This window comes from Chlorocebus sabaeus, chromosome 16 (assembly GCF_047675955.1).
Source record: "Chlorocebus sabaeus isolate Y175 chromosome 16, mChlSab1.0.hap1, whole genome shotgun sequence".
Lineage (NCBI taxonomy): Eukaryota > Metazoa > Chordata > Mammalia > Primates > Cercopithecidae > Chlorocebus > Chlorocebus sabaeus.
In genome coordinates, this window is record NC_132919.1 from 67,533,367 (window position 1) to 67,555,249 (window position 21,883).

The 21,883-nt window shown below is 56.0% G+C and overlaps 1 protein-coding gene across 1 annotated transcript; it reads left to right on the plus strand.

Annotated features, from left to right (window-relative positions):
• The first annotated feature begins 601 nt into the window (after positions 1-601).
• On the plus strand, positions 602-20,576 carry SLC4A1 (solute carrier family 4 member 1 (Diego blood group)). Its single transcript, XM_008012430.3, has 20 exons — positions 602-718; positions 6,096-6,178; positions 6,305-6,395; positions 7,383-7,444; positions 8,204-8,384; positions 8,480-8,615; positions 9,089-9,203; positions 9,459-9,543; positions 9,696-9,877; positions 10,425-10,635; positions 10,868-11,080; positions 11,259-11,407; positions 11,529-11,723; positions 13,152-13,325; positions 13,698-13,787; positions 14,337-14,503; positions 15,618-15,871; positions 17,397-17,566; positions 17,653-17,826; positions 18,449-20,576. Exons 2-20 carry the CDS (start codon positions 6,164-6,166, stop codon positions 18,527-18,529), a joined length of 2,745 nt encoding a protein of 914 aa, XP_008010621.1. The 5' UTR covers positions 602-718; positions 6,096-6,163; the 3' UTR covers positions 18,530-20,576.
• The last annotated feature ends 1,307 nt before the right edge of the window (positions 20,577-21,883 follow it).

Genomic DNA, 21,883 nt, shown 5'->3' on the forward strand with positions numbered 1-21,883 from the left:
ATGGTTGTTTTGTTGAGCTGACATTGTTTCAGGTTGACTAAATGTCAGTGTCTTAGTGTCCGGGAGCCAGCTCTTTAGAGCCAGCCAGGGTCTTGGGGAGAATGTGGCTGGGGCATCCTAATCTGGATCAAGGAGGGGAGGGGGCTGCCCATGCCCCGTGAGCACTGAGCAGGTCCTTGAGGAGAAGACTGCAGAGGAGGAGTGAGTCCTAGCGTGGATACCAAGAGAGGCGAGAGGAACAGGCGCCCTTGCACCTTGGGGCCAAAGCAGAAGGGCCTGGCCAGAGTGGAGGATGGACAGAGGCAGGACAGGGACCTCTGGAGGCTGGTGCCTTCCTGCCAGGGCACTGGGAGCCCTGAGGACACAGCGATCAAACCTTCGTCCACAAAGGAAGAGCCAAGAGAACACTGGGGACCAGGAGGGCCCCAGGAGGCCTTGGGGACTGGCCAGGCGGGTGGGGTGGGCCAGACTCACAGCTGTCCAGATGTGGGTAAGAGATAACTCTGTTTACTGGGCACCCAGTGGGAGCAGGGTGGGGGGTGGGAAGGGGCACCCTAGGCCAGTGGGGCGGGCAGATTAGGAGGCGGGGGCATGAGTCAGGGGTTTGCAAGCTGCCCCCGGGGCGCTGGTGCTGTCAGAACGAGTGGGAACGTAGCTGGTTGCAGAGGGCACCAGCGGCTGCAGGACTTCACCGAGGGACCCTGAGGCTCGTGAGCAGGTGGGCAGGGCAGGGAGGGTCTGGGGATGGTCCTTTGGTGCCTGCCCTGAGGGTTTCTGCTGGTGCCCAGCCTGAATCTATGCCCAGGTGGGCAAGGCTCCTGACCTCCAAGGGGATGCAGGTGGGTAAGGTGAGAATGTTACCAGGCGCATGTTGCCCCTAAGGGAACCTGAAAAGAGGAGGGTGGCAGGTGGTCAATGGCAGCAGTGGTGTGTGTGACTCTGGAGTGTGTGTTGCAGGGGGTATCTGGTCCCCTCCAGGTATGGGCCCTTGTCAGCTTGTTGGCTCAGGTCTCATCCACCTCAGACTCCTTCCTTCCTAATAGGGGTCCTCAGGCCACCCCATCTCTCACCTAGAAGGCAGGATGTCAGATGACACAGTCTCCCCTTTGGGACACATCCAGGGGTCCACCTGGGGCACCTGGCTCCATGCCCAGTGTGGTCAGTATTGGAGGGAACTGCAGAGCCTCCTACCACGTGAGAATCTCAAAACGCTTAGCTCAGGCTAATTCCATGGGAACTGAGGGCAAATCAGAGGGGAAATGAAGATGGCAAGTCTGACTATAACCCCAGCAGCAGGGATAATGACAGCAAACATTTTCATAGAGCTCCTTATATGCTAGGCACTATTCTAATGCTTACAACAGGTCTATGAGGTGGGCATCATTATTATCACTCCCATTTTACTCATGAGAAAACTGAGGCACAGAGAGTTGAAGTCACTTGCAGTTAGTAAACGGCAGGGCTGGGCTTTGAACCCAGGCAGTCCGACTGCAGAGTCCGTGACCTTAACCACTAACTCTAAACCAGCTAACAGCTGTTTTGTTGGAAGCAACTCAGCATAGTGCTTAGGGATGTGACTGGAGTCAGGTAGTCCAGGCTGTAACCTGCCTCTGATACCTACCTGCTGGGTGGCTGAAGCAGGTAAATGTCTCTGAACCTCAGGTTTCACATCTGTAGAATGGACTAATGACATTACTCTTCTTCCTCTTAGAATCTCCAAACCACTTCACGAGTGCTTTGGGGATTCTAAGAGTTAAGGCATTAAGGTTCTTTGTGCAGTTCGGGCTGATTACACAAACGTGGTGCCACACCACTAGGAAGCTGTCCCTGTCATCTGGTCAACCCCTTCCCCACTGTGTCTTCCCAGCTGTGCTATACCTTCTAGGTTCAGATGTCCCGCTCACCCTTATCTGGCCTGGCCCTGGCCAGCTAGCTAGCTGGCCAGGTGTTTGGTACACTTCCAAACTTGGAGCAGCGATCTGGGTCCAGGCCCTTATCAGTGCTAGGCAGCACAAGGCCTGCAGCTGGGGGTTGGCCGGGCTGGCAGGTGGCAATCCGGGTCATGGGCGCGCCCTATAAGTCTCCAGCTGAGCTCAAGGCACCCCCTTTTCCCCCTCTTCTTTCTCACTGATGTCTCAAAACCCTGGCAGGAAGGCACTCCCATTGTACAGATGGGGTGACTGAGGCCTACAGGCTAGAAGCTGCCCAAGGCCCTTCAGTCAGTCAGTGGAAGAGAGGCAGCCTGGACCTCTGGATTCTCCAGCTCTGAGGGCCCCTCTGACCGTTCCACTCCTCAGATGGGCAACCAAGGCCACAGTCTCAGCCCCATGGGCGGGGCTTTTAGTACCTAAGGATTAGACACCCTGGAGACCACTCAGGATCTGAGGTCTAAGAAGGTACATGGGCAAGTCCAGAGAAGGAAGAAAGTGAATAAAGATGGAAGAGAAAGAGAGAGGAACTTTGGGAGAAGCAGAGAGGGAGGAGGAAAGAGAGAGAGAGAAGAGGTGGGTGATCAGGGTCCTCAGGAGCAAAGCCAAGCCCTGCAATAGGGACTACCCCATCCTCAGGTCCAGGACCCCTCCCCTGCACCCCGTCACTTGCCCCACCTGCTAAGGCAGGGGCCTCTCCCGTACTCCAGTCTGGTGAGACCCAGTAATCCCCTCCCTAGCCCCAGGACTGCAGGGTCACCCATTCCTCAGAAAGAAGGGTCTCTGCACATTCCTTTCCTTCTTTTCCCTTTTATTTCTTTGAGACGGAGTCACGATCTCAGCTCACTGCAACCTCTGCCTCCCTGGTTCGAGGGATTCTCCTGCCTCAGCCTCCCAAGTAGCTGGTATTACAGGCATGTGCCACTACACCTGGCTAATTTTTGTTTTCAGTAGAGACGGGGTTCACCATGTTGGCCAGGCTCCCTACCCCATGCCCTCACATGGCATTTTCCCACCTTGCTCAGCCCACCTGTGCAGCTCCATCCAGCCATGCCCCGCACCTGGGCTCCCAGACCTTCAAACCTCACTTGTGCTTTTAGGCCACACCGGTGACCCCTCCTCCAGTGACTCCAGCCACCGGGTGCCGCAAATGCATCCTGCTCTTCCTCCTGCCATACAGATCCTTGGCACTCAGCACATTCGGCCCCTGGGGTCCACATCACCTCAGAAGCACTGAGGCTGCCCTGTGTTCCCGTTTGCCTCCTTATCAGGGCTAGGAGCTTCCCCAGTGTAGAGATAGGCCTTGTTCAGCTCAGCACTCCCTCCCACCAGCCCCCAGTGCTCAGCACTCCCTCCCACCAGCCCCCAGTGCTCAGCACCTGCTCCCACCAGCCCCCAGTGCTCAGCACTCCCTCCCACCAGCCCCCAGTGCTCAGCACCCGCTCCCACCAGCCCCCAGTGCTCAGCACTCACTCCCACCAGCCCCCAGTGCTCAGCACCCGCTCCCACAGCCCCCAGTGCTCAGCACTCCCTCCCACCAGCCCCCAGTGCTCAGCACCCGCTCCCACAGCCCCCAGTGCTCAGCACCCGCTCCCACAGCCCCCAGTGCTCAGCACTCCCTCCCACCAGCCCCCAGTGCTCAGCACCCGCTCCCACAGCCCCCAGTGCTCAGCACTCCCTCCCACCAGCCCCCAGTGCTCAGCACTCCCTCCCACCAGCCCCCAGTGCTCAGCACCCGCTCCCACAGCCCCCAGTGCTCAGCACTCCCTCCCACCAGCCCCCAGTGCTCAGCACAATGCCAGGCACGGACTGGGAAACTTTGTTGAACCGACCCAATTCCCTGTCACCACAATGCCTTGTGCTGTAGTGGGTGAGGGGGGAAAGGAGTCCCCTCCACACCCAGTCTGGGGCCACCTTAGGTGCCCCCTTTCTTCCCCTTGGACCTGCCCTCACATTCCTGGGGAGGGCACACCTTTCTCTCTGCTAGGGACACAACTGAGAAAACTGAGACCCTGAGCTCGGAGGCCTCTTGCCTGGGACCTAGTCATCCTGGCTCCCCAGTCCGAGAGCCCCAACCCTGCAATAGGGAGCCATTCTTACAGGCATTCGATAAATGTTTATTGAGCACCTACTATGTGACAGCCACTCTGCTAGGAGCAGGGAATTTTGTAGTGATTGAGACATACAGGGTCTTTGCACTCAGGTGGCTTCCCTTCTAAAAGCATTGTCAGACACTATGAACACAAATCAATCAAGAAACCATGTATTGGTTTTTTTGTTTTGTTTTGTTTTGTTTTTCTTCTGAGAGACTCTCACTCTGTCATCTAGGCTGAAGTGCAGTAGTGCCATCTCGGCTCACTGCAACCTCTGCCTCCCAGGCTTAGGCAATCCTCCCACCTCAGCCTCTCAAGTAGCTGGGACTACAGGTATACATCACCACACTCAGCTAATTTTTGTATTTTTGTAGACACGTGGTTTCACTATGTTGCCCAATTGGTCTCAGACTCCTGAGCTCAAGCAATCTGCCCACCTCAGCCTCCCAAAATATTAGGATTACAGGTGTGAGCCACCACGCCCAACCAATAAACCATTTAAAAATTAGTCAGGATGGTGGTGTGTGCCTGTGGTCCCAGCTACTCTGGTGACTGAGGTGGGAGGATCACTTAAGTCCAGGAGTTTGAGGCTGCTGTGAGCTGTAATCGTGCCACTGAATTCCAGCCTGGGTAACAGGGGGAGACCCGCTCTCAAAAAAAGAAAAAAGAGGAAAGAAATCAGCAGCCCAGACTGAGATAGTGAGACCCTGTTTTACACACAATTTTTTTTTTTAATTAGCTGGGCACTGTGGCATGCCTATAATTCCAGTTACTCGGGAGGCTGAGTCAGGAGGATCCCCTGGGCCCAGGAGTTCAAGGTTGCAGTGAACTATGATCATAGCACTGCATTCTAAGCCTGGGTGACAGTGAGACTCTGCCTCAAAAAAGAAAAGAGAGAGAGACAGAGAGAAAGGAAGGAGGGAGGGAGGGAGGGAGGGAGGGAGGGAGGAAGGAAGGAAGGAAGGAAGGAAGGAAGGAAGGAAGGAAGGAAGGAAGGAAGGAAGGAAGGAAAAGAAACCAGAAGATGACAGATTGGGGGCCAGACGCCGTGGCTCACACCTGTAATCCCAGCACTTTGGGAGGCCGAGGCGGGCTGATCACGAGGTCAGGAGATCAAGACCATCCTGGCTAACATGGTGAAACCCCATCTCTACTAAAAATACAAAAAAATTAACCGGGCATGGTGGCGGGTGCCTGTAGCCCCAGCTACTTGGGAGGCTGAGGCAGGAGAAAGGCGTGAACCTGGGAGGTGGAGCTTGCAGTGAGCCAAGATCACGCCAGTGCATTCCAGCCTGAGCAACAGAGCGAGACTGTCTCAAAAAAAAAAAAAAAGGTGACAGAGTGACAGATTGGGTCAAGGTGGTGGTCAGGGAGGGCCTCTGAAGGGGAGACATTTGAGCTGAGATGTGAGAAGGGCTGAAGTGTTGTGGGGAGGATGTCCGGGATATGGACAGCTGGATGTGCAAAGGCCCTGGGACAGGAAAGGGCTTAGTGAGTTCTAGGAACCACAGGAGGCCAATAGGCTAGGTGGGGAGAGAGCAAGAGAGACGGAGTGCAAGATGGGGTCAGGGAAAGAAGCAGGACCACATCGTCCAGACCTGCGGACCACTCCCAAGGATGCTGCAGCCCATGCCCGGTGAGCAGCAGCTATTTCTGAGAGAAGAGCATGTGTTTAGAGCCCCTCAGGGGAGCTAAGCCCCCTGAAGAAGGGACTGGCATGTCCCCTGGCATTGGCTGAGTCCCAGGGATGAGTAAGAAAAGAAGCCACGTGAAGACTAGAGAATGAAGGAGGGAGATGGACCTGAGGGTCACCTGCCCATCTTCCCCAAACATCGTTCACTGGTGCCAGCCAGACTTACCTCTTCCCTGCACTGCCCCTCTCTCCTGGCCCCTGCTCACCTACCCTCACACCTGTAAATCCAGCTCTTTCACCTGTTCCCTCCACACTTCCTTCCTCTGACCCTACCACCTCCAACACATGGATCCCCTCCACCGACATGTGGCCTCCTCTGGAGGAGGACCAGGAGATCCTGGGATGCCCTGTGCCCCACTCAGCCTGTGCCCTCTGCTGCAGGGACCCGCGGTGCGGGTTATGCTGGGGGCTCGGATCACCGTGGACAACTGGACACTCAGGACCACGCCATGGAGGAGCTGCAGGTGGGTGTTCCCTGGCATCAGCAGCGCTCCCACCTGGAGGCTCTGGGGACCCCGGCCCTAGACTCCTATTTTCGTTGGGGGTGGAAGAGCCCCTCACAGCCCAGCCTCAATGGCCACTTCCCACAGGATGATTATGAAGACGTGTTGGAGGAGAATCTGGAGCTGGAGGAATATGAAGACCCAGGCGTCCTCAAGCCCCAGGTGGAGGAGCCAGCAGGTAAGCCCCTCTCCCTCCCTCTGCTGGGAGCCCTAGACAGGGACAGGAGGGGCACTTGTCCTCTCCCCTTCTCCACAGTCCTCCTTCCAAGCCCCATGGGCCATTCTCCCCTCAATTCTGGCTGATTGAAGGATAAACAGAGTTTTGTTTAAAATGATCACAGGAGGTGACTGGGAGAGCAGGGGCAGTCACCCATCCAGTGCTCCTGCAATGTGAGAAGGGCGGGCAGCCCGTTTAGGACAAGGGCGTGAGCCCACATGCCATCTGTGCCCATCCAATGCCAGATTCCAGGCAAGAAACTGGGCTTGTTCTTGGGGAAAGAGGTCCTGAGAAATGAGGGGTTTGTGGGGACCCTCCTAGGTGGAAAGACACCAGGAACCACCCTGCCTTCCCTGATCTGTCCAAGGTTTTAGGTGGGGAGACCCAAGCAGGGCCTGTTTACTATCAACAGGATTTAAGTGCTGGAGATTGGGATTAAAGTTAAGAGGCCCCTCTGGGAAATGAGGGCTGGGGGTGGGAGGGGCAGGAATATAAGGGGCTGACCCACCCTGGTGCCTGAGCTCAGTGAGACACTGCACTGATGCTGATGGGCTCACTGAGGCAGGTGGGAAAAGAGACTGGCCTCAGAGGTGGAAGGGGAGGGAGGAGGTCCTAGGAGGATCCTGAAAATTGCCACTCAGGGCTCTGCAGTCACCTTGGAAAGGTCCCTTCACTTCATCACTGCGGAGGGGCTAGGCCTTCCTGGCTGAGTCCCAGGGGTCCTCGACAAGGCTCAGATGGGGACCCCAAGGCTAGGCCCAGCACAGGTGTGGGGAGCCCCATTCTGCTAAGTGGCCAGTGTGGGATGGGGCACCAGAGGCCCAGCCCAGGGGCATTGGGAAGGAGGAGGCATCTGCCCATGCCTGGGTCTCTGAGGCTCACGGTGGATCATGAAGAGCCTCAGGTGGAGGACGGGCAGGTCAATACTAACCGACCTCCGGTTTTCAGCTCACGACACCGAGGCGACAGCCACAGACTACCACACCACATCGCACCCGGGTACCCATGAGGTGAGGACCCCAGCCTCCCCCGTTCTCTCCCATGCTGCCTTTGGGGTCCACCATTTGACCTGGGAAGAGAGGAGCAAGGGGATAGAGGCAGCTTCAGACTAGGGGAGACCCTGCAGCCGATAGAGGAGTGATGGTCCCAGGAAATAGGTGGGAGGGATGCCCCACTGAGAGGGAGGCCTGGGCCCCCTTCCAGGAGCACCCTGGGCAGGGATAACCTGATTGACAAGGGCTGAGTCCCCAGGCCCTCAGGCCCTGACTGGGCTGTCGGGCCTCACTGGGGAAGCACAGAATTAAAGACTTGCTCTCCTCTGCCCAGGCCCCTCAGGTCTCCACTGAGCACCGAACTGTCTAGCTGGTTAGGAATTTGGGCCGGCCCTCAGCTATGGCCCTTGGAGCAACCACCTGGCCCCAAGGACATGTTGAGGCACAACCACGAACAATCTTAGAGGCTGAAGACTGACTCAATGACTCCAAAGTCCCCTTTAGCCTCAGCCCGCCAGGCCTCAGCTTCCCACTCCTTTCCCTCCCCAGTGGCCTCTCCAGCATCCCTTTGGGTCAGAGTTCTCCAAATGCCTTTTGAAATGGGGTGAGGGCCTGGCCAGGAAGTTGGGAGATAGGGGAATGGTGTAAGCCATATCTACGGACCCTTGAGCACAGGGATCCAAGCCTCACAAGCACAAGCCTCTCTCGAGAGCGGCTGAGCACCCACTATGCCCTGGACTATGCCTGACGGACTAACTCAGACGCATGGGGCCACAGGTCTATGTGGAGCTACAGGAGCTGGTGATGGATGAAAAGAACCAGGAACTGAGATGGATGGAGGCGGCGCGCTGGGTGCGACTGGAGGAGAACCTGGGGGAGAACGGGGCCTGGGGCCGCCCGCACCTCTCTCACCTCACCTTCTGGAGCCTTCTACAGTTGCACAAAGTCTTCACCAAGGGTGAGCCTCCTGGGTCCTTCTGGGCCCCCTGCAGGTGAGACTTGTTGTGTGGGGCTATGGCCCAGCCTCCCAGCTCACTTCTCCACTGCCTGCAGGTACTGTCCTCCTGGACCTGCAAGAGACCTCCCTGGCTGGAGTGGCCAATCAACTGCTAGACAGGTTTATCTTTGAGGACCAGATCCGGCCTCAGGACCGAGAGGAGCTGCTCCGGGTCCTGCTGCTCAAACACAGGTGCCCCTGCCTGCCAGGGCCTAGATTCCATATTCAGCGGGCCCACTTCCCCAGCCCACTTGCCCCAAGTTCTCCCCAGGGATCCAGGTGGCCCTACCCTCACCAGGCAAGGGCTCACTTTCCTCCACTATGGCTCCCATCTCTGATACCTTGAAAGGGGTGGCCATGTCCTATGCTCAGAGTTGGGGACTGCTGGTCCCCAGGAGGGCAGACCTGCAAAGCCCTTTTCTCTAGCCACTCTTTTGATCCTGCCTCGTCATTCCAGAGGCCACCCACTTACATCTACAAGGTACTTGAAGAGGAGGCTCTGATTCTCCTTCCTTCCCAGGGTCTCTCTGGTCTGGTCTGGGAAGTCCCAGATGTCTACCCTTGATGTCTACCCCAGTTCCTTGATGTTGGCCCTTGATCCCTCCCACCACTGATAGCTCGACCTGAACAGCTTACTCAGCCCGTGTCCCCTGTACATCCTGCAGCCATGCCGGAGAGCTGGAGGCCCTGGGGGGTGTGAAGCCTGCGGTCCTGACGCGCTCTGGGGAGCCTCTGCTCTCTCAACACTCCTCACTGGAGACACAGCTCTTCTGTGAGCAGGTGCGTCAGTCACACGGTCAGGGCCAGGGTGGGGCACGGAGAGAGCTTCCTCAAACGCCAGCAGGGGTCCTGAAAAACCCACCACAAGCAGGGGACCAGAAGCACTCCTGCAACCGGGGTGTGCCAGGAGAGTTGGGAAGCCCCCAACCTGAACATGGTGGGAAGTGAGAATGGGAAGGGGAGGAAAGGGTGGATGCTCAGGTCTCTCCGGTCAGAGTGGCCCGAGGACTCCTGTCACCACCCTCCTTCCCACAGGGAGATGGGGGCACAGAAGGACACTCACCATCTGGAATTCTGGAAAAGATTCCCCCGGATTCAGAGGCCACGCTGGTGCTAGTAGGTAAGAACAGGCGTCTCTACCCTCAGCCCTCCACACCCCTTGTGTCCTGGTTCAGCCTGTCTTTCCCTCAGCCTGGACCCCCGCAGCCCCACCTCTTCAGCACACCCACCCTGGGCTCCTCAGCCTGGCCTGATCTTCTGGTCCCCTAACAGGCCGAGCCGCCTTCCTGGAGCAGCCAGTGCTGGGCTTCGTGAGGCTGCAGGAGGCAGCGGAGCTGGAGGCAGTGGAGCAGCCCGTGCCTGTGCGCTTCCTCTTTGTATTGCTGGGACCTGACGACCCCCACATGGACTGCACGCAGCTCGGCCGGGCCGCTGCCACCCTCATGTCAGAGAGGGTGAGGAAGGGCTGGAGAGGGCTGGGCTGGAGGAGTTTGGGAGCGGGGTGGTAGCTGAGGCCCACTCTCCATCCTGGCCTGGGTTACTTTAGGTTCACTTGTTTGACCCATTCAGCCTAATCCAGCTGCTGCTGTGCTACCTGATGGGGGCAGTCGGGTGTGTGCAGTCTGGCCCAGCTCTGCCTGCTCTGGCCTGGTCTCATCTGGTTGGCTTTGGCCTGGGTTAGTCTAGTCCAGCCCGCTCTGACCTGGTTCCACCTGGTCAGGTCTGGCTTGGTCGGGCTTAGTTAGCTCTAGTTTCGTCTAGTCTGCTTAACCCACCAGGTTAGCTTTAGTTCCTTCTCCTTTCCCCACCCGGGGCCCATGTCTGTCTCCCCAGAGCCCTTCCTTAGTAGAGAGAAGGGGTGGGAGTGGGCAGGAAAAGCAGTTCCTGGCAATGGGAGCTGCTGCCTGAGGGGGTTCTGGTCCCTGGAGGCCCTGACTTCAGACTCCTGGGTCCTTTCCCTCCGCAGGTCCAGACAGCCCTGACCCTGTCTCCTACCCCTAGGTGTTCCGTATACATGCCTACATGGCTCAGAGCCAAGAGGAGCTGCTGCACTCCCTGAAGGGCTTCCTGGACTGCAGCCTAGTGCTGCCTCCCACTGATGCCCCCTCTGAGCAGGCACTGCTCAGTCTGGTACCTGTGCAGAGGGAGCTGCTTCGAAGACGCTACCAGCCCAGCCCTGCCAAGCCAGACTCCAGCTTCTACAAGGGCCTAGGTACCTGCCCTTCCCAGCCAAGGCTTTTTGTGCCCCCACCGACTCCCAGACACCTCAGCGTAGCCTCTGTCTCCCATCACATGTCCCCCTCTCACTGCTCCCTATGCCCACATTTCCCAGCCTTCTTGGCCACCTCATTCCCATTACACAATCTCCCCTACACCCTCCAGTCCCCTTTCCCCTCGCCTCCTCCAGCTGCTCCTTCTGACCATGCTCTTATCCTCCACCACAGACTTAAATGGGGGCCTAGGGGGCCCCGGGGGCCCAGACGATCCTCTGCAGCAGACAGGCCAGCTTTTCGGGGGCCTGGTGCGTGACATCCGGCGCCGCTACCCCTATTACCTGAGTGACATCACAGATGCGTTCAGCCCCCAGGTCCTGGCTGCCGTCATCTTCATCTACTTTGCTGCCCTGTCACCCGCCATCACATTCGGTGGCCTCCTGGGTCAGTGCCAATACCTGTCTCCCTAACTCTTGCCTCTGATCCTCTGGCCTCTGTCTTAGCCCCAACTTCTGACTCTTTCTGACCCTCCAGACCCCTGCATCAGCCTGCCCATGACTTGCTCTATGGGCCCCTGGAAATGATCTTCTGACCTTGAGCCCACTGTGACCTCTACCCACAGGAGAAAAGACCGGGAACCAGATGGGAGTGTCGGAGCTGCTGATCTCCACAGCAGTGCAGGGCATTCTCTTCGCCCTGCTGGGGGCTCAGCCGCTGCTTGTGGTTGGCTTCTCAGGACCCCTGCTGGTGTTTGAAGAAGCCTTCTTCTCGGTAGCTCTGTCCTTGCCCCACTGACCTGACCCTGTCATGTCCCCCGCCCCACCTGCCTGATGCACAGTGCCTTGCCCCAAGACCCTCTTTGTCTGACCGAATTCTTCTGACCACTGTGCAGTTCTGTGAGAGCAACGGTCTAGAGTACATCGTGGGCCGTGTGTGGATCGGCTTCTGGCTCATCCTGCTGGTGGTGCTGGTGGTGGCCTTCGAGGGTAGCTTCCTGGTCCGCTTCATCTCCCGCTATACCCAGGAGATCTTCTCCTTCCTCATCTCCCTCATCTTCATCTATGAGACCTTCTCCAAGCTGATCAAGGTGGGGGCCTATGGGGATATTAATGCACACGGGAGGTTGTGTATAAGACCGAGACCCTGACCGGGCACGAGGGTTCACGCCTATAATCCCAGAACTTTGGGAGGCTGAGGTGGGTGGATCACCCGAGGGCAGGAGTTCGAGACCAGCCTGGCCAACATAGTGAAACCCCATCTCTATTAAAAATACAAAAATCAGCCAGGTGTGGTGGCATGCACCTGTAATCCCAGCTACTCGGGAGGCTGAGGCAGGAGAATCGCTTGAACCCGGGAGGTGGACGTTGCAGCGAGCCGAGATTGGGCCACTGCACTCCAGCCTGGGCAACAAAGCAAAACTCTGTCTCAAAAAAAAAAAAAAAAAAAAGACTGAGCTATTGTGTCCTCGCACATGTGTCTGTGCAGCATTTGTGTGGCTTTGCTTTCACCTGTGTACACAACCATGTGACTGTGCATATGACTGCGGCAACATATGTGTCTGTGCCTGTGTAGTCACACATCTGCGGACTGTGCAGCTGTGTTGACTGTGACCACGTATGTGTTGGCACCTGCTGCTGCCTGTGGCAAGCATTCTTGCTGAGGCATGAGAGGGTGCCTCTGTGTGCACATGTCCAGTTCATGACCACACATGATGTGAGCAATGGGTAAGTATGGGCGTGACACTGAGCATGTGAAAGTGCATGCACAGTGAGAACAGGGGGCACTCTGGAGCCTCTGAAGTCCCCCACTCCCTCCCCTGCACTTGTCCTCAAGAGCTGCAGGGCTTGTGGATAGAGTGCCCATCCACCTTGGCTTGCCTCCTGTCATCTTAAGCTCTGCTTGCATCTGCACCTGCATTTTATATGGAAGAAAGGTGGGCCCTATGTGTTGTCCCCTGATTCTGTCGGATGGAGGGTCTTTCTGTGTCCAGGTCTTTTAACCCCTTGTTGGAAACTTCCCTGACCCTTGTTTCCTGACCTCTAGCCTTCTCATGTCTCCCAGGTCCTGGGTGTGCATGTGTGCTCACACATACATGCATTGCCTTCCATGGCCCTCCCTGCCCAAACCTGGGCATCTTCATTCCTGAAAACCAAGCTGTAGAATCCCATTTATCCTCTGTTTCCATGTCAATTGAGGAAGAAGATAGATGGATGGATGGATGAATAGATGGATAATGGATGGATGCATGGATGAATGGATGGATAAATGGGTGGATGGATAGATGATAGGTAGGTGGATGGATGGGTAGATGGATAATGAATGGATGGATGAATAATCAATGGAAGATCAATGAATAATGGATGGATGAATGATGAATGGGTGGATAAATGGATGGATGATGAATTAATAGATGACTGGATGCATAGATGGTAGTGCCGGGTAGAGTTAGCTGGTGGTACTTTCCAGTCCAAGCCAAGGCTGGGAGGGAAAAGAATGCCTTTGTTTTCTGCTGCAGATCTTCCAGGACCACCCACTGCAGAAGACTTATGACCACAATGTGCCCATGGTGCCCAAACCTCAGGGCCCCCTGCCCAACACAGCCCTCCTCTCCCTTGTGCTCATGGCTGGTACTTTCTTCTTTGCCGTGATGCTGCGCAAGTTCAAGAACAGCTCCTACTTCCCTGGCAAGGTCAGCACACCCTCCTCACCTGTCCTTACCAACACTGCCCTATCCCAGCCCAAAGCCCCCCACTCCAAATTCCCCAGTGCCCTTAGCTTCCCTTCTTTTTCAGATTCCCATTCCCAATTCCAACCTCCCCTGACCCCATCCTTACCTAGGGTTTCGCTGAGGGCAAGCCCCTCCCACTTTTGTGGCATGCCCAGCCTGAGAACTGCTGAGGGAAAAAGAAAGGAGGCAGACATAGCTGAGGTGCAGGACAGGGCATTAGATGCTGATGGATCCCCTGGAAGAGTAGGCCCCCTGGGTGAATATAGGGCAGGAGGGTGGCAGGAGGTGGGGAGTGATTGGGCACTGACCACTGGTCCTTTCACCTGTCCCCAGCTTCGTCGGGTCATCGGGGACTTTGGGGTCCCCATCTCCATCCTGATCATGGTCCTGGTGGATTTCTTCATTGAGGAAACCTACACCCAGGTGACCCCTCCTCCCACCCCTCAGACCATGATACCCCCCAGGTCCTCATTTCCACCCCCTAGCATGCCCCTTCCCTAGAATAGCTTTCCCCAACCTGAAGCCAGCTGGGACTACCTCTATCCCATCCATGCCTCCTCTGGGAGTCCCTTGTGCTTCTCACAGCCCCAGAGGACCCCTGTGGCCAAAGCAAGGGGCTGGGCCAGGTTTCTACCTTCATTCCTTAACCCAGAGCAGTAGGAATAGGTATTCTTTGGAGTCAAGCAGATCTAGGCATGAATCCCAGCTCTGCCATCAAATAGCTGTGTGATGTGGGGCAAGCTACATAACCTCTCTGATTCTCTTTCCTCATGGATAAAGTGGGGAACGAGCAGATGGATGTAAAGGGATTAGTGTAATGATTAGGTACAGAACAAGTGCTCAATATAAGTAAGTTCCCGAGTGCTGCCAACCTAACTGCCCGACCCCCAGGACCCGACCCTGGCTCCTCCTGCTCCCACCCTTCCCCATCCTCCTGCCCTTGGCATTCCTACCTGCTACCCCCTCCCACAGAAACTCTCAGTGCCTGATGGCTTCAAGGTGTCCAACTCCTCAGCCCGGGGCTGGATCATCCACCCACTGGGCTTGTATTCCCGCTTTCCCATCTGGATGATGTTTGCCTCCGCCCTGCCTGCTCTGCTGGTCTTCATCCTCATATTCCTGGAGTCTCAGATCACCACGTGAGAGACAGGGTGGGGGATGGGCCTGGGAGGGTGGGGGGCAGGGACCTTTCCCTGGCATTCTCCCAGGCAGGCAAGAGACCCAGGACTGCAAGCTAGTCCCTGTGGGTGTGTGGCCCTCCCGACTAGCAGGAATAGTGAAAAGCCAGGGGCAGTTCCAGGTTTTGTGGGACCTGAGGTTGTATAATTTGGAGAGCTCCTTTTAAGAAAAAAAAAAAAAATGTGGCCGGGCACAGTGGCTCACGCCTGTAATCCCAGCACTTTGGGAGGTCGAGGTGGGCGGATCACCTGAGGTCAAGAGTTTGAGACCAGCTTGGCTAACACGGTGAAACCCTGTTTCTACTAAAAATACAAAAAAATTAGCCAGGCATAAGCCTATAATCCCAGCTACTCGGGAGGCTGAGGCAGGAGAATTGCTTGAACCCGGGAGGCAGAGGTTGCTGTGAGCCAAGATCTCACCATTGCACTCCAACTTGGGCAACGAGAGTGAAACTTCATCTCAAAAAAAAAACAAAAAACGCTAGGCGAAGTGGCTCACATCTATAATCGTAGCACTTTGGGAGGCCAAGACAGGGGGATCACGAAGTTAGTAGTTTGAGACCAGCCTGGCTAATGTGGTGAAACCCCATTTCTACTAAAAATACAAAAATTAGCTGGGTGTGGTGGTACGCGCCTGTAGTCCCAGCACCTCGGGAGGCTGAAACAGGAGAATCATTTGAACCCGGGAGGCGGAGGTTGCAGTGAGCCAAGATCGCACCACTGCACTCCAGCCTGGGTGACAGAGCAAGACTCTAGAAAAAGAAAGAAAAAGAAAAAAAATGCAAAATGACAACTATAAAGTTAGGTGCTGGATCTTGGAGAGGCGAGTACAAGCAAAGCTCCCTGAAGCTGAAGCTTCATTGCCTGCGAATCAGCCTTGAATGTTGTGAAGACATTTCTGCTCTTAAGAGTCTGGATTCTCAAGATGGGGCGGGAGGGAGGGGAGCAAGAAACTCAGAGAGGGAGGGGCACAGAAGACAAAACTGAGCTACAAGGACACCAAATATGGAGAAGGAAGGGTAGGTGGAGGAGGCAGGGGAGAACCGTGCTTACCCCTCGCCTTCCCCTACCGCAGGCTGATTGTCAGCAAACCCGAGCGCAAGATGGTCAAGGGCTCCGGCTTCCACCTGGACCTGCTGCTGGTAGTGGGCATGGGCGGGGTGGCTGCCCTCTTTGGGATGCCCTGGCTCAGTGCCACCACTGTGCGTTCTGTCACCCATGCCAACGCCCTCACTGTCATGGGCAAAGCCAGCACCCCAGGGGCTGCAGCCCAGATCCAGGAAGTCAAAGAGCAGCGGATCAGTGGACTCCTGGTCTCTGTGCTCGTGGGTGAGTGAAAGCTGGGTCGGGTCTCCACCATCCTGCCCCCACCCCTGGCCCCTTCCCCTACTCCTTCAGACCCAGCACCTCCTCCAGCCTCTCCCATCCTGCACCACTTCCCCACATCTCCCCAGCGTCCCCTACTCACACGAGGGGATCCTGGAGGAAAGGCCAAGGCACTGGGCTGGGCGTCTGAGCAGGGAGGAAGGGGGCTTCACTCCCGAGGCCTTCTCCAGACCAGACCCCAACTTCTGACTTATCCAACAGAAGTCCAGTGAACCATGGGTTCTAGCCCTGCCCTGCTGCTAACTCAGTGTTCCTCCTTGTCTCTGGGTCTCAGTTTCCCTGTCTGCACAGTTGGAGGGTTCATCAGATGTCCCCAAGTTCTCTTCCAGCTCAGCTGCTCCATGACTGATACAAGGGGCGGTGCTCCAGGCATAGTCTAGGGATGTAGGGGGGAAGAAAGAAGGGTCACTGGGGTTGATTTCAGTTCTGGAGCAGCCAAGAGTCGAGCTGGCTTCAGTGCGGGCAGTGCCATGGTTGCAGATGGAGAGGTCAGGGAAAATTCTTAAAGGAGGCAAAGTTGATGGTACTGTGGACTGGGGTGAGGAGAAAGGTGTGTGTCTTTGACCTCTGTGACCCTCGTTAGGTTAAGGGAGCGGGCTTAAGTCAGGCAGGCAGGACTTTGACTGCCTGCCAGCTGTGTGGCCTTAGGCAGGTTGTTTACCTCTCTGAGCCTGTTTCCTCATCTGTAAAATTGGGGTAATACTTACAAAAAGGACTGATAGAGGCTGGGGGTGGTGGCTCACGCCTGTAATCCCAGCACTTTCAGAGGCTGAGGCAGGTGGGTCACCTGAGGTCAGGAGTTGGAGACCACCCTGTCTAACATGGTGAAACCATGTCTCTACTAAAATTACAAAATTAGCTAGGTGTGGTGGTGCACGCTTGTAATCCCAGCTACTTGGGAGGCTGAGGCAGGAGAATTGCTTGAACCAGGGAGGCGGAGGTTGGAGTGAGCTGAGATTGCGCCACTGCACTCCAGCCTGGGCGACAGAACCAGACTCCGTCTAAAAAAAAAAGACTCATAGGAATGGTTCCAGGCCAGGCGTGGGATCCCAACACTTTGGGAGGCCAAGGCAGGACAATCACTTGAGCCCAGGAGTTCAAGACTAGCCTGGGCAACATAGTGAGACCTTGTCTCTACTAAAAATTTAAAAAAAAAAAAAAAAAAAAATGAGCCAGGTGTGGTAGTATGTGTCTGTAGTCCCAGCAACTAGGGAGACTGAGGTGGGAGGATCACTTGAGACCAAGTGAGGTCAAGTCTGTTGTGAGCCGAGATCACACCACTGTACTCCGACCTGGATGACAGAGCAAGACCCTGTCTCAAAAAAAAAAAAAAAAGAAAAGAAAAGAAAAGAAAAAAAACGGCTCCATATGGTGCCTGTGTTTTATTCCCAGCCCCAGATAGGGCCCTGACCCCCACTGGTGCCAGGCCTTGGGCAACCTGGGCTGAGAGTATGCGGCTCCCCCACAGGCCTGTCCATCCTCATGGAGCCCATCCTGTCCCGCATCCCCCTGGCTGTACTGTTTGGCATCTTCCTCTACATGGGGGTCACATCGCTCAGCGGCATCCAGCTTTTTGACCGCATCTTGCTTCTGCTCAAGCCACCCAAGTACCACCCAGATGTGCCCTACGTCAAGCGGGTACAAGACCCTTTTCTGGCTGCCCAGCCTGGGGTGGTGGAGGGTGCTGGGGCATGATAGGCACTGACCCCAGCCTCCCCCTGCAGGTGAAGACCTGGCGCATGCACTTGTTCACGGGCATCCAGATCATCTGCCTGGCAGCACTGTGGGTGGTGAAGTCCACGCCGGCCTCCCTGGCCCTGCCCTTCGTCCTCATCCTCACTGTGCCGCTGCGGCGCGTCCTGCTGCCGCTCATCTTCAGGAACCTGGAGCTTCAGTGTGTGAGTGGCTGCCTGGGCCTGGGGCACAAGAGCTGGGAGCATGCAAAGGTGCATCTCAGAACTAGGGCAGGCAGGACAGCATCATGGGTAAAGTCTGGGGCTAGGGCTGGTGTCCAGGTTCTGGCCTGCCATGTCCTAGTATATGATCTGAGGTACAAGGCCTCGTTTCTCTGTGCCTTCATTTTGCTCACCTGTAAAGCGCGGGGGAATGATGGTACGGCTGGGGAGAGTGTCAAGGGGCAGACAGGGTGTGCTGGGTGTGAGCTGGACCCCTGAGCAGCAAGTCCTGCTGTCTTCCAAGTCATTTGGGACAGAGCCACTCCTCTAATAGGATTTTTCCACAGTGTGACTCAGGTCACTGTGGGGCTGCCCTGGTGAAGGGGTCCCCTGCTCATCCTCTGCAGGCCCTCCCCTGCCAGGGTCCACATCCCCAGCGTTGCCTCCCACTTTGACAACTACTCATTTAGGCCAGTCCTAGTGGCTGGGGTGATAAAACAGGACTGGCCCAAGGTTCAAGACAGCCAGACACTCTCCTAACTCCAGAGATGCCTCTCGTGCCTGGGGAGGGCTCTTCTGGACCCAGAGTCTCTCACCCTGTCTCTGTCCTGTCCCTCCCCTCCAGCTGGATGCTGATGATGCCAAGGCAACCTTTGATGAGGAGGAAGGTCGGGATGTATACGATGAAGTGGCGATGCCTGTGTGAGGGGCGGGCCCAGGCCCTAGACCCTCCCCCACCATTCCACGTCCCCACTTTCCCAGGAAAAGCAGAAGTTCATGGGCACCTCATGGACTCCAGGCTCCTCCTGGAGCAGCAGCTGAGGTCCCAGGGCTGTGGGTGGGGAAGGAAGGGGTGTGCAGGAGACCTTCCACAAAGGGTAGCCTGGCTTTTCTGGCTGGAGACGGCCAACAGGGCCCACATTAGGGGGTTTGCTCCACAGTCCTTCTGTTGCCACACTTTCACTGGGGACCCTGTGCTGGAAGACTTAGATCTCAGCCCTCCCTCTTCCCAGCTCAGGCAGGGGTAGAAGCAAAGGCAGGAGGTGGGTAGGCGGGTGGAGTGCTTGCTGTGTGACCTTGGGCAAGTCCCTTGACCTTTCCGGCCTATACTTCCTTTTCTGTAAAATGGGTATATAGATGATAATACCCACATTACAGGATGGTTATTGAGGACTAAAGATACATGTAAAATAGGGCTTTGTAAACTCCACAAGGACTGTTCTACAGCAGTCATCATTTGTCTTTGAACATACCCAAGGTCCCATAGCTGGGATTTGAACTGGGCCGTGCAGCTGGAATTTGAACCAGGCCTTCTGACTTCGAGGTCTGAGCTCTGTCCTCTGTCAGTCATGTGTCCACCTTCCGTTCCCCTGTGACTCCTCCCTTCCCCACTCTGCTCCCAGCCCCTACCTTGAAACCCTCTTCTCTGGGCCCACAGAGAGGCATCCTGGCAAGGGCAAGGTACAGGTGAGGATGATCCAGGGATCGGGCCTGGGACTCAGGTCCCCTGTGTTTGGTTCCTCCCTCCAAACACTCATGAGTTCACTCATTCATTCATTCCACCACATTTACTGAGGGCCCCGGAGTCAGTGGACTCCAAGGGGACTGAGACAAGCCCTGCCCTGGGGTGGGGGTGGGAGGCATGGTACAGTCAATACTAGATTTGGATAGGGAGTTGGGGAGGGTGGGAAGGTAGAGGTGGGACAGGGAGGGGGTTTGTAATTTATTAATTGTGTATTTTCTAAGAGTTTTCATCCTACTTTGGCTTCACACACAGCTCCAGGCCCCTCATTTGAGACCCACTATCCCCAACCCCATCTAGATTGAATCTTGGGGAGAACCCAGATCTGACCAATTGGGGTAGGAGACAGCAGGCTCTCCAGAACATGGGCAAATTTATTTTTTTATAAAACAAAAAGATAAAAAGAGTTGAAACACGTGGAAGTGGTGAGAGGGGGGGAAACAGAATCACGGAGTGGTAGAAAAGAGAGGAGGTAGACTGGCGCAGTGGCTCATGTTTATAATCCCAGCACTTTGGGAGGCCAAGGTGGGTGGATCGTTTGAAGTCAGGAGTTCCAGACCAGCCTGGCCAACATGGTGAAACCCCATTTCTATTAAAAATACAAAAAATAGCCAGGTGTCATGACAGGCACCTGTAATCCCAGCTACTCGGGAGGCTGAGGCAAGAGAATCACCTGAACCCAGGAGGCAGAGGTTGCAGTGAGCCAAGATTGCACCACTGCACTCCAGCCTGGGCAACAGAGCAAGACCTTGTCTCAGAAAAAAAAAAACAGAAGGAAACATCAGCCTTCAGCCTTGGGGCCACAGACTCAACGTGTGTGTGGTGGGGCTCTAGCCCGACATAGGGGATCATTATTTATGCCTCCCAGGCTAGCTCAATCCATGGGGGGCTCTCCAGGTGTCCCTGAAAGCTGACACCCACCTTTCACCACTTCACCATGCTACAGTTCAGTTTTGTCATCTGTAAAGTGGGGATGATAATGGTGCCTACCTTGCAGGGTTGTTATAAGGATTAAAGGAGATAGTGCAAGAAAAGGCTTTGGTTGGTGAAGAGCCCAACCTCGGAGGGGAGCTGCTGGGATCTTTATCTTGATTGGGATGTCCCTGTCTCTCCCTCCCCTTGCTCCTTGAACATGACCAAGGAAAGTGAAAAACAGAAATTATTCACTCGGCTGCACCCTTCCCCTTGATGCCTGGGAGTAGGTTTTGCCAATAAATGTATCTGGGTTGGAGTGGCTGCCTTGCCTGAATTTCCCTTCCCAGAGGCGGGGGTTCCGGGGGTCTTGGCTGAACTCGGTGGGCATGGTGTGTGTGGCACAGGCCTGGCACAGGGCTGCATCTGTGTGGCAAGGGGAGCCAGGCTGAAGTGTGACCCTGAGCCCTAGGGTGGGAGGCCAGCCCCCATAGAGTGGCTAGGGATCAAGAGATGAGATTATGCTCTGAGACTCCTTCCTCTCTCAAATAAGCAAGACCTGTGGGGGTGGGAGGAGGGGCTGTAAGGGGACTTTGCCTCTGCCCATTGTACTTGTGAGCCCCCAATTCCCTTTAGAACAGTGGGCCCCTTACCAGGAAGCTGGACAACCCCTTTGACAGGGATGACCAGAGAAGGAAACGGGGCCCAGAGAGGGCACATGGCCACACAGGCACAGGGTCTCCTGGCCAGCTTTCTGCTTACCCTCACCCTGGTCCCCTACCCCCAATCACTTCCAGCAATTCTAGGGTGCTGTTGGGCTAGATGTCCCTCACTCTGGGAGAGGAGGGTGCCGGGACTGGATATCTGCCCTCCCCAGACTTCCAGTGAGAGGTCAGTGCAGGGCTGGGCCACCTGGCTTCCTGCCCTGGATCTATATTTACTGCCTATCCCCAGCTGACCCCTCCCAGGCTGGCCAGGGCAGCTGCCAAAGGGCCAGAGAGCTAACTCTGCCAGCGGAGAGCCGTCCCAGCGTCCACCTCCCACGCATAGCAGCTGCAGATCCCCACAGCACTGGCCCTGTCCCCAGGGCTCGCCAGACCCCCCATTCCCCACCTGCATGTACCCAGAAGTCAGGCTATGAGACAAGCTTGAGAGAGCTCAGGCCTCAGACATCCCCAGGCCTCTTCCACAGGCTGGCTGTGCAGCCTGGGACAAGCCAGTCCCCACTCTGGGCCTCCGTTTTCTGCTGGGCTAATTCATTCTGGCAGATCCTTTCCATCGCCTGGAGAAGGATCCTTTCCATCCTTTTCCAGTTCATCATATCTGGACTTTGGGAAATAAACGCTGCCTCAATTTGGAAGACCACTTCCTGCTCCTGCCAAGGGTTAAGCATGTTTTTAATTGCAATTCTGAAACAGTACCTGGGACCCTGGCCAGAATCCATAGGGCATTGCTACTCAGTGGGGCTCTGGGACCAGCAGCAGTGCCATTTCTAGGGAGCTTGCCAGTAATCCAGGAGCTCAGGCCCTGCCCCAGATTTGAGAAATAAGAATCTGCATTTTAACCAGATCCCCAGGTGATGTCCAGCACGGGAAGCTGGGCCTTAAGAACAGATAGCCAGGGAGC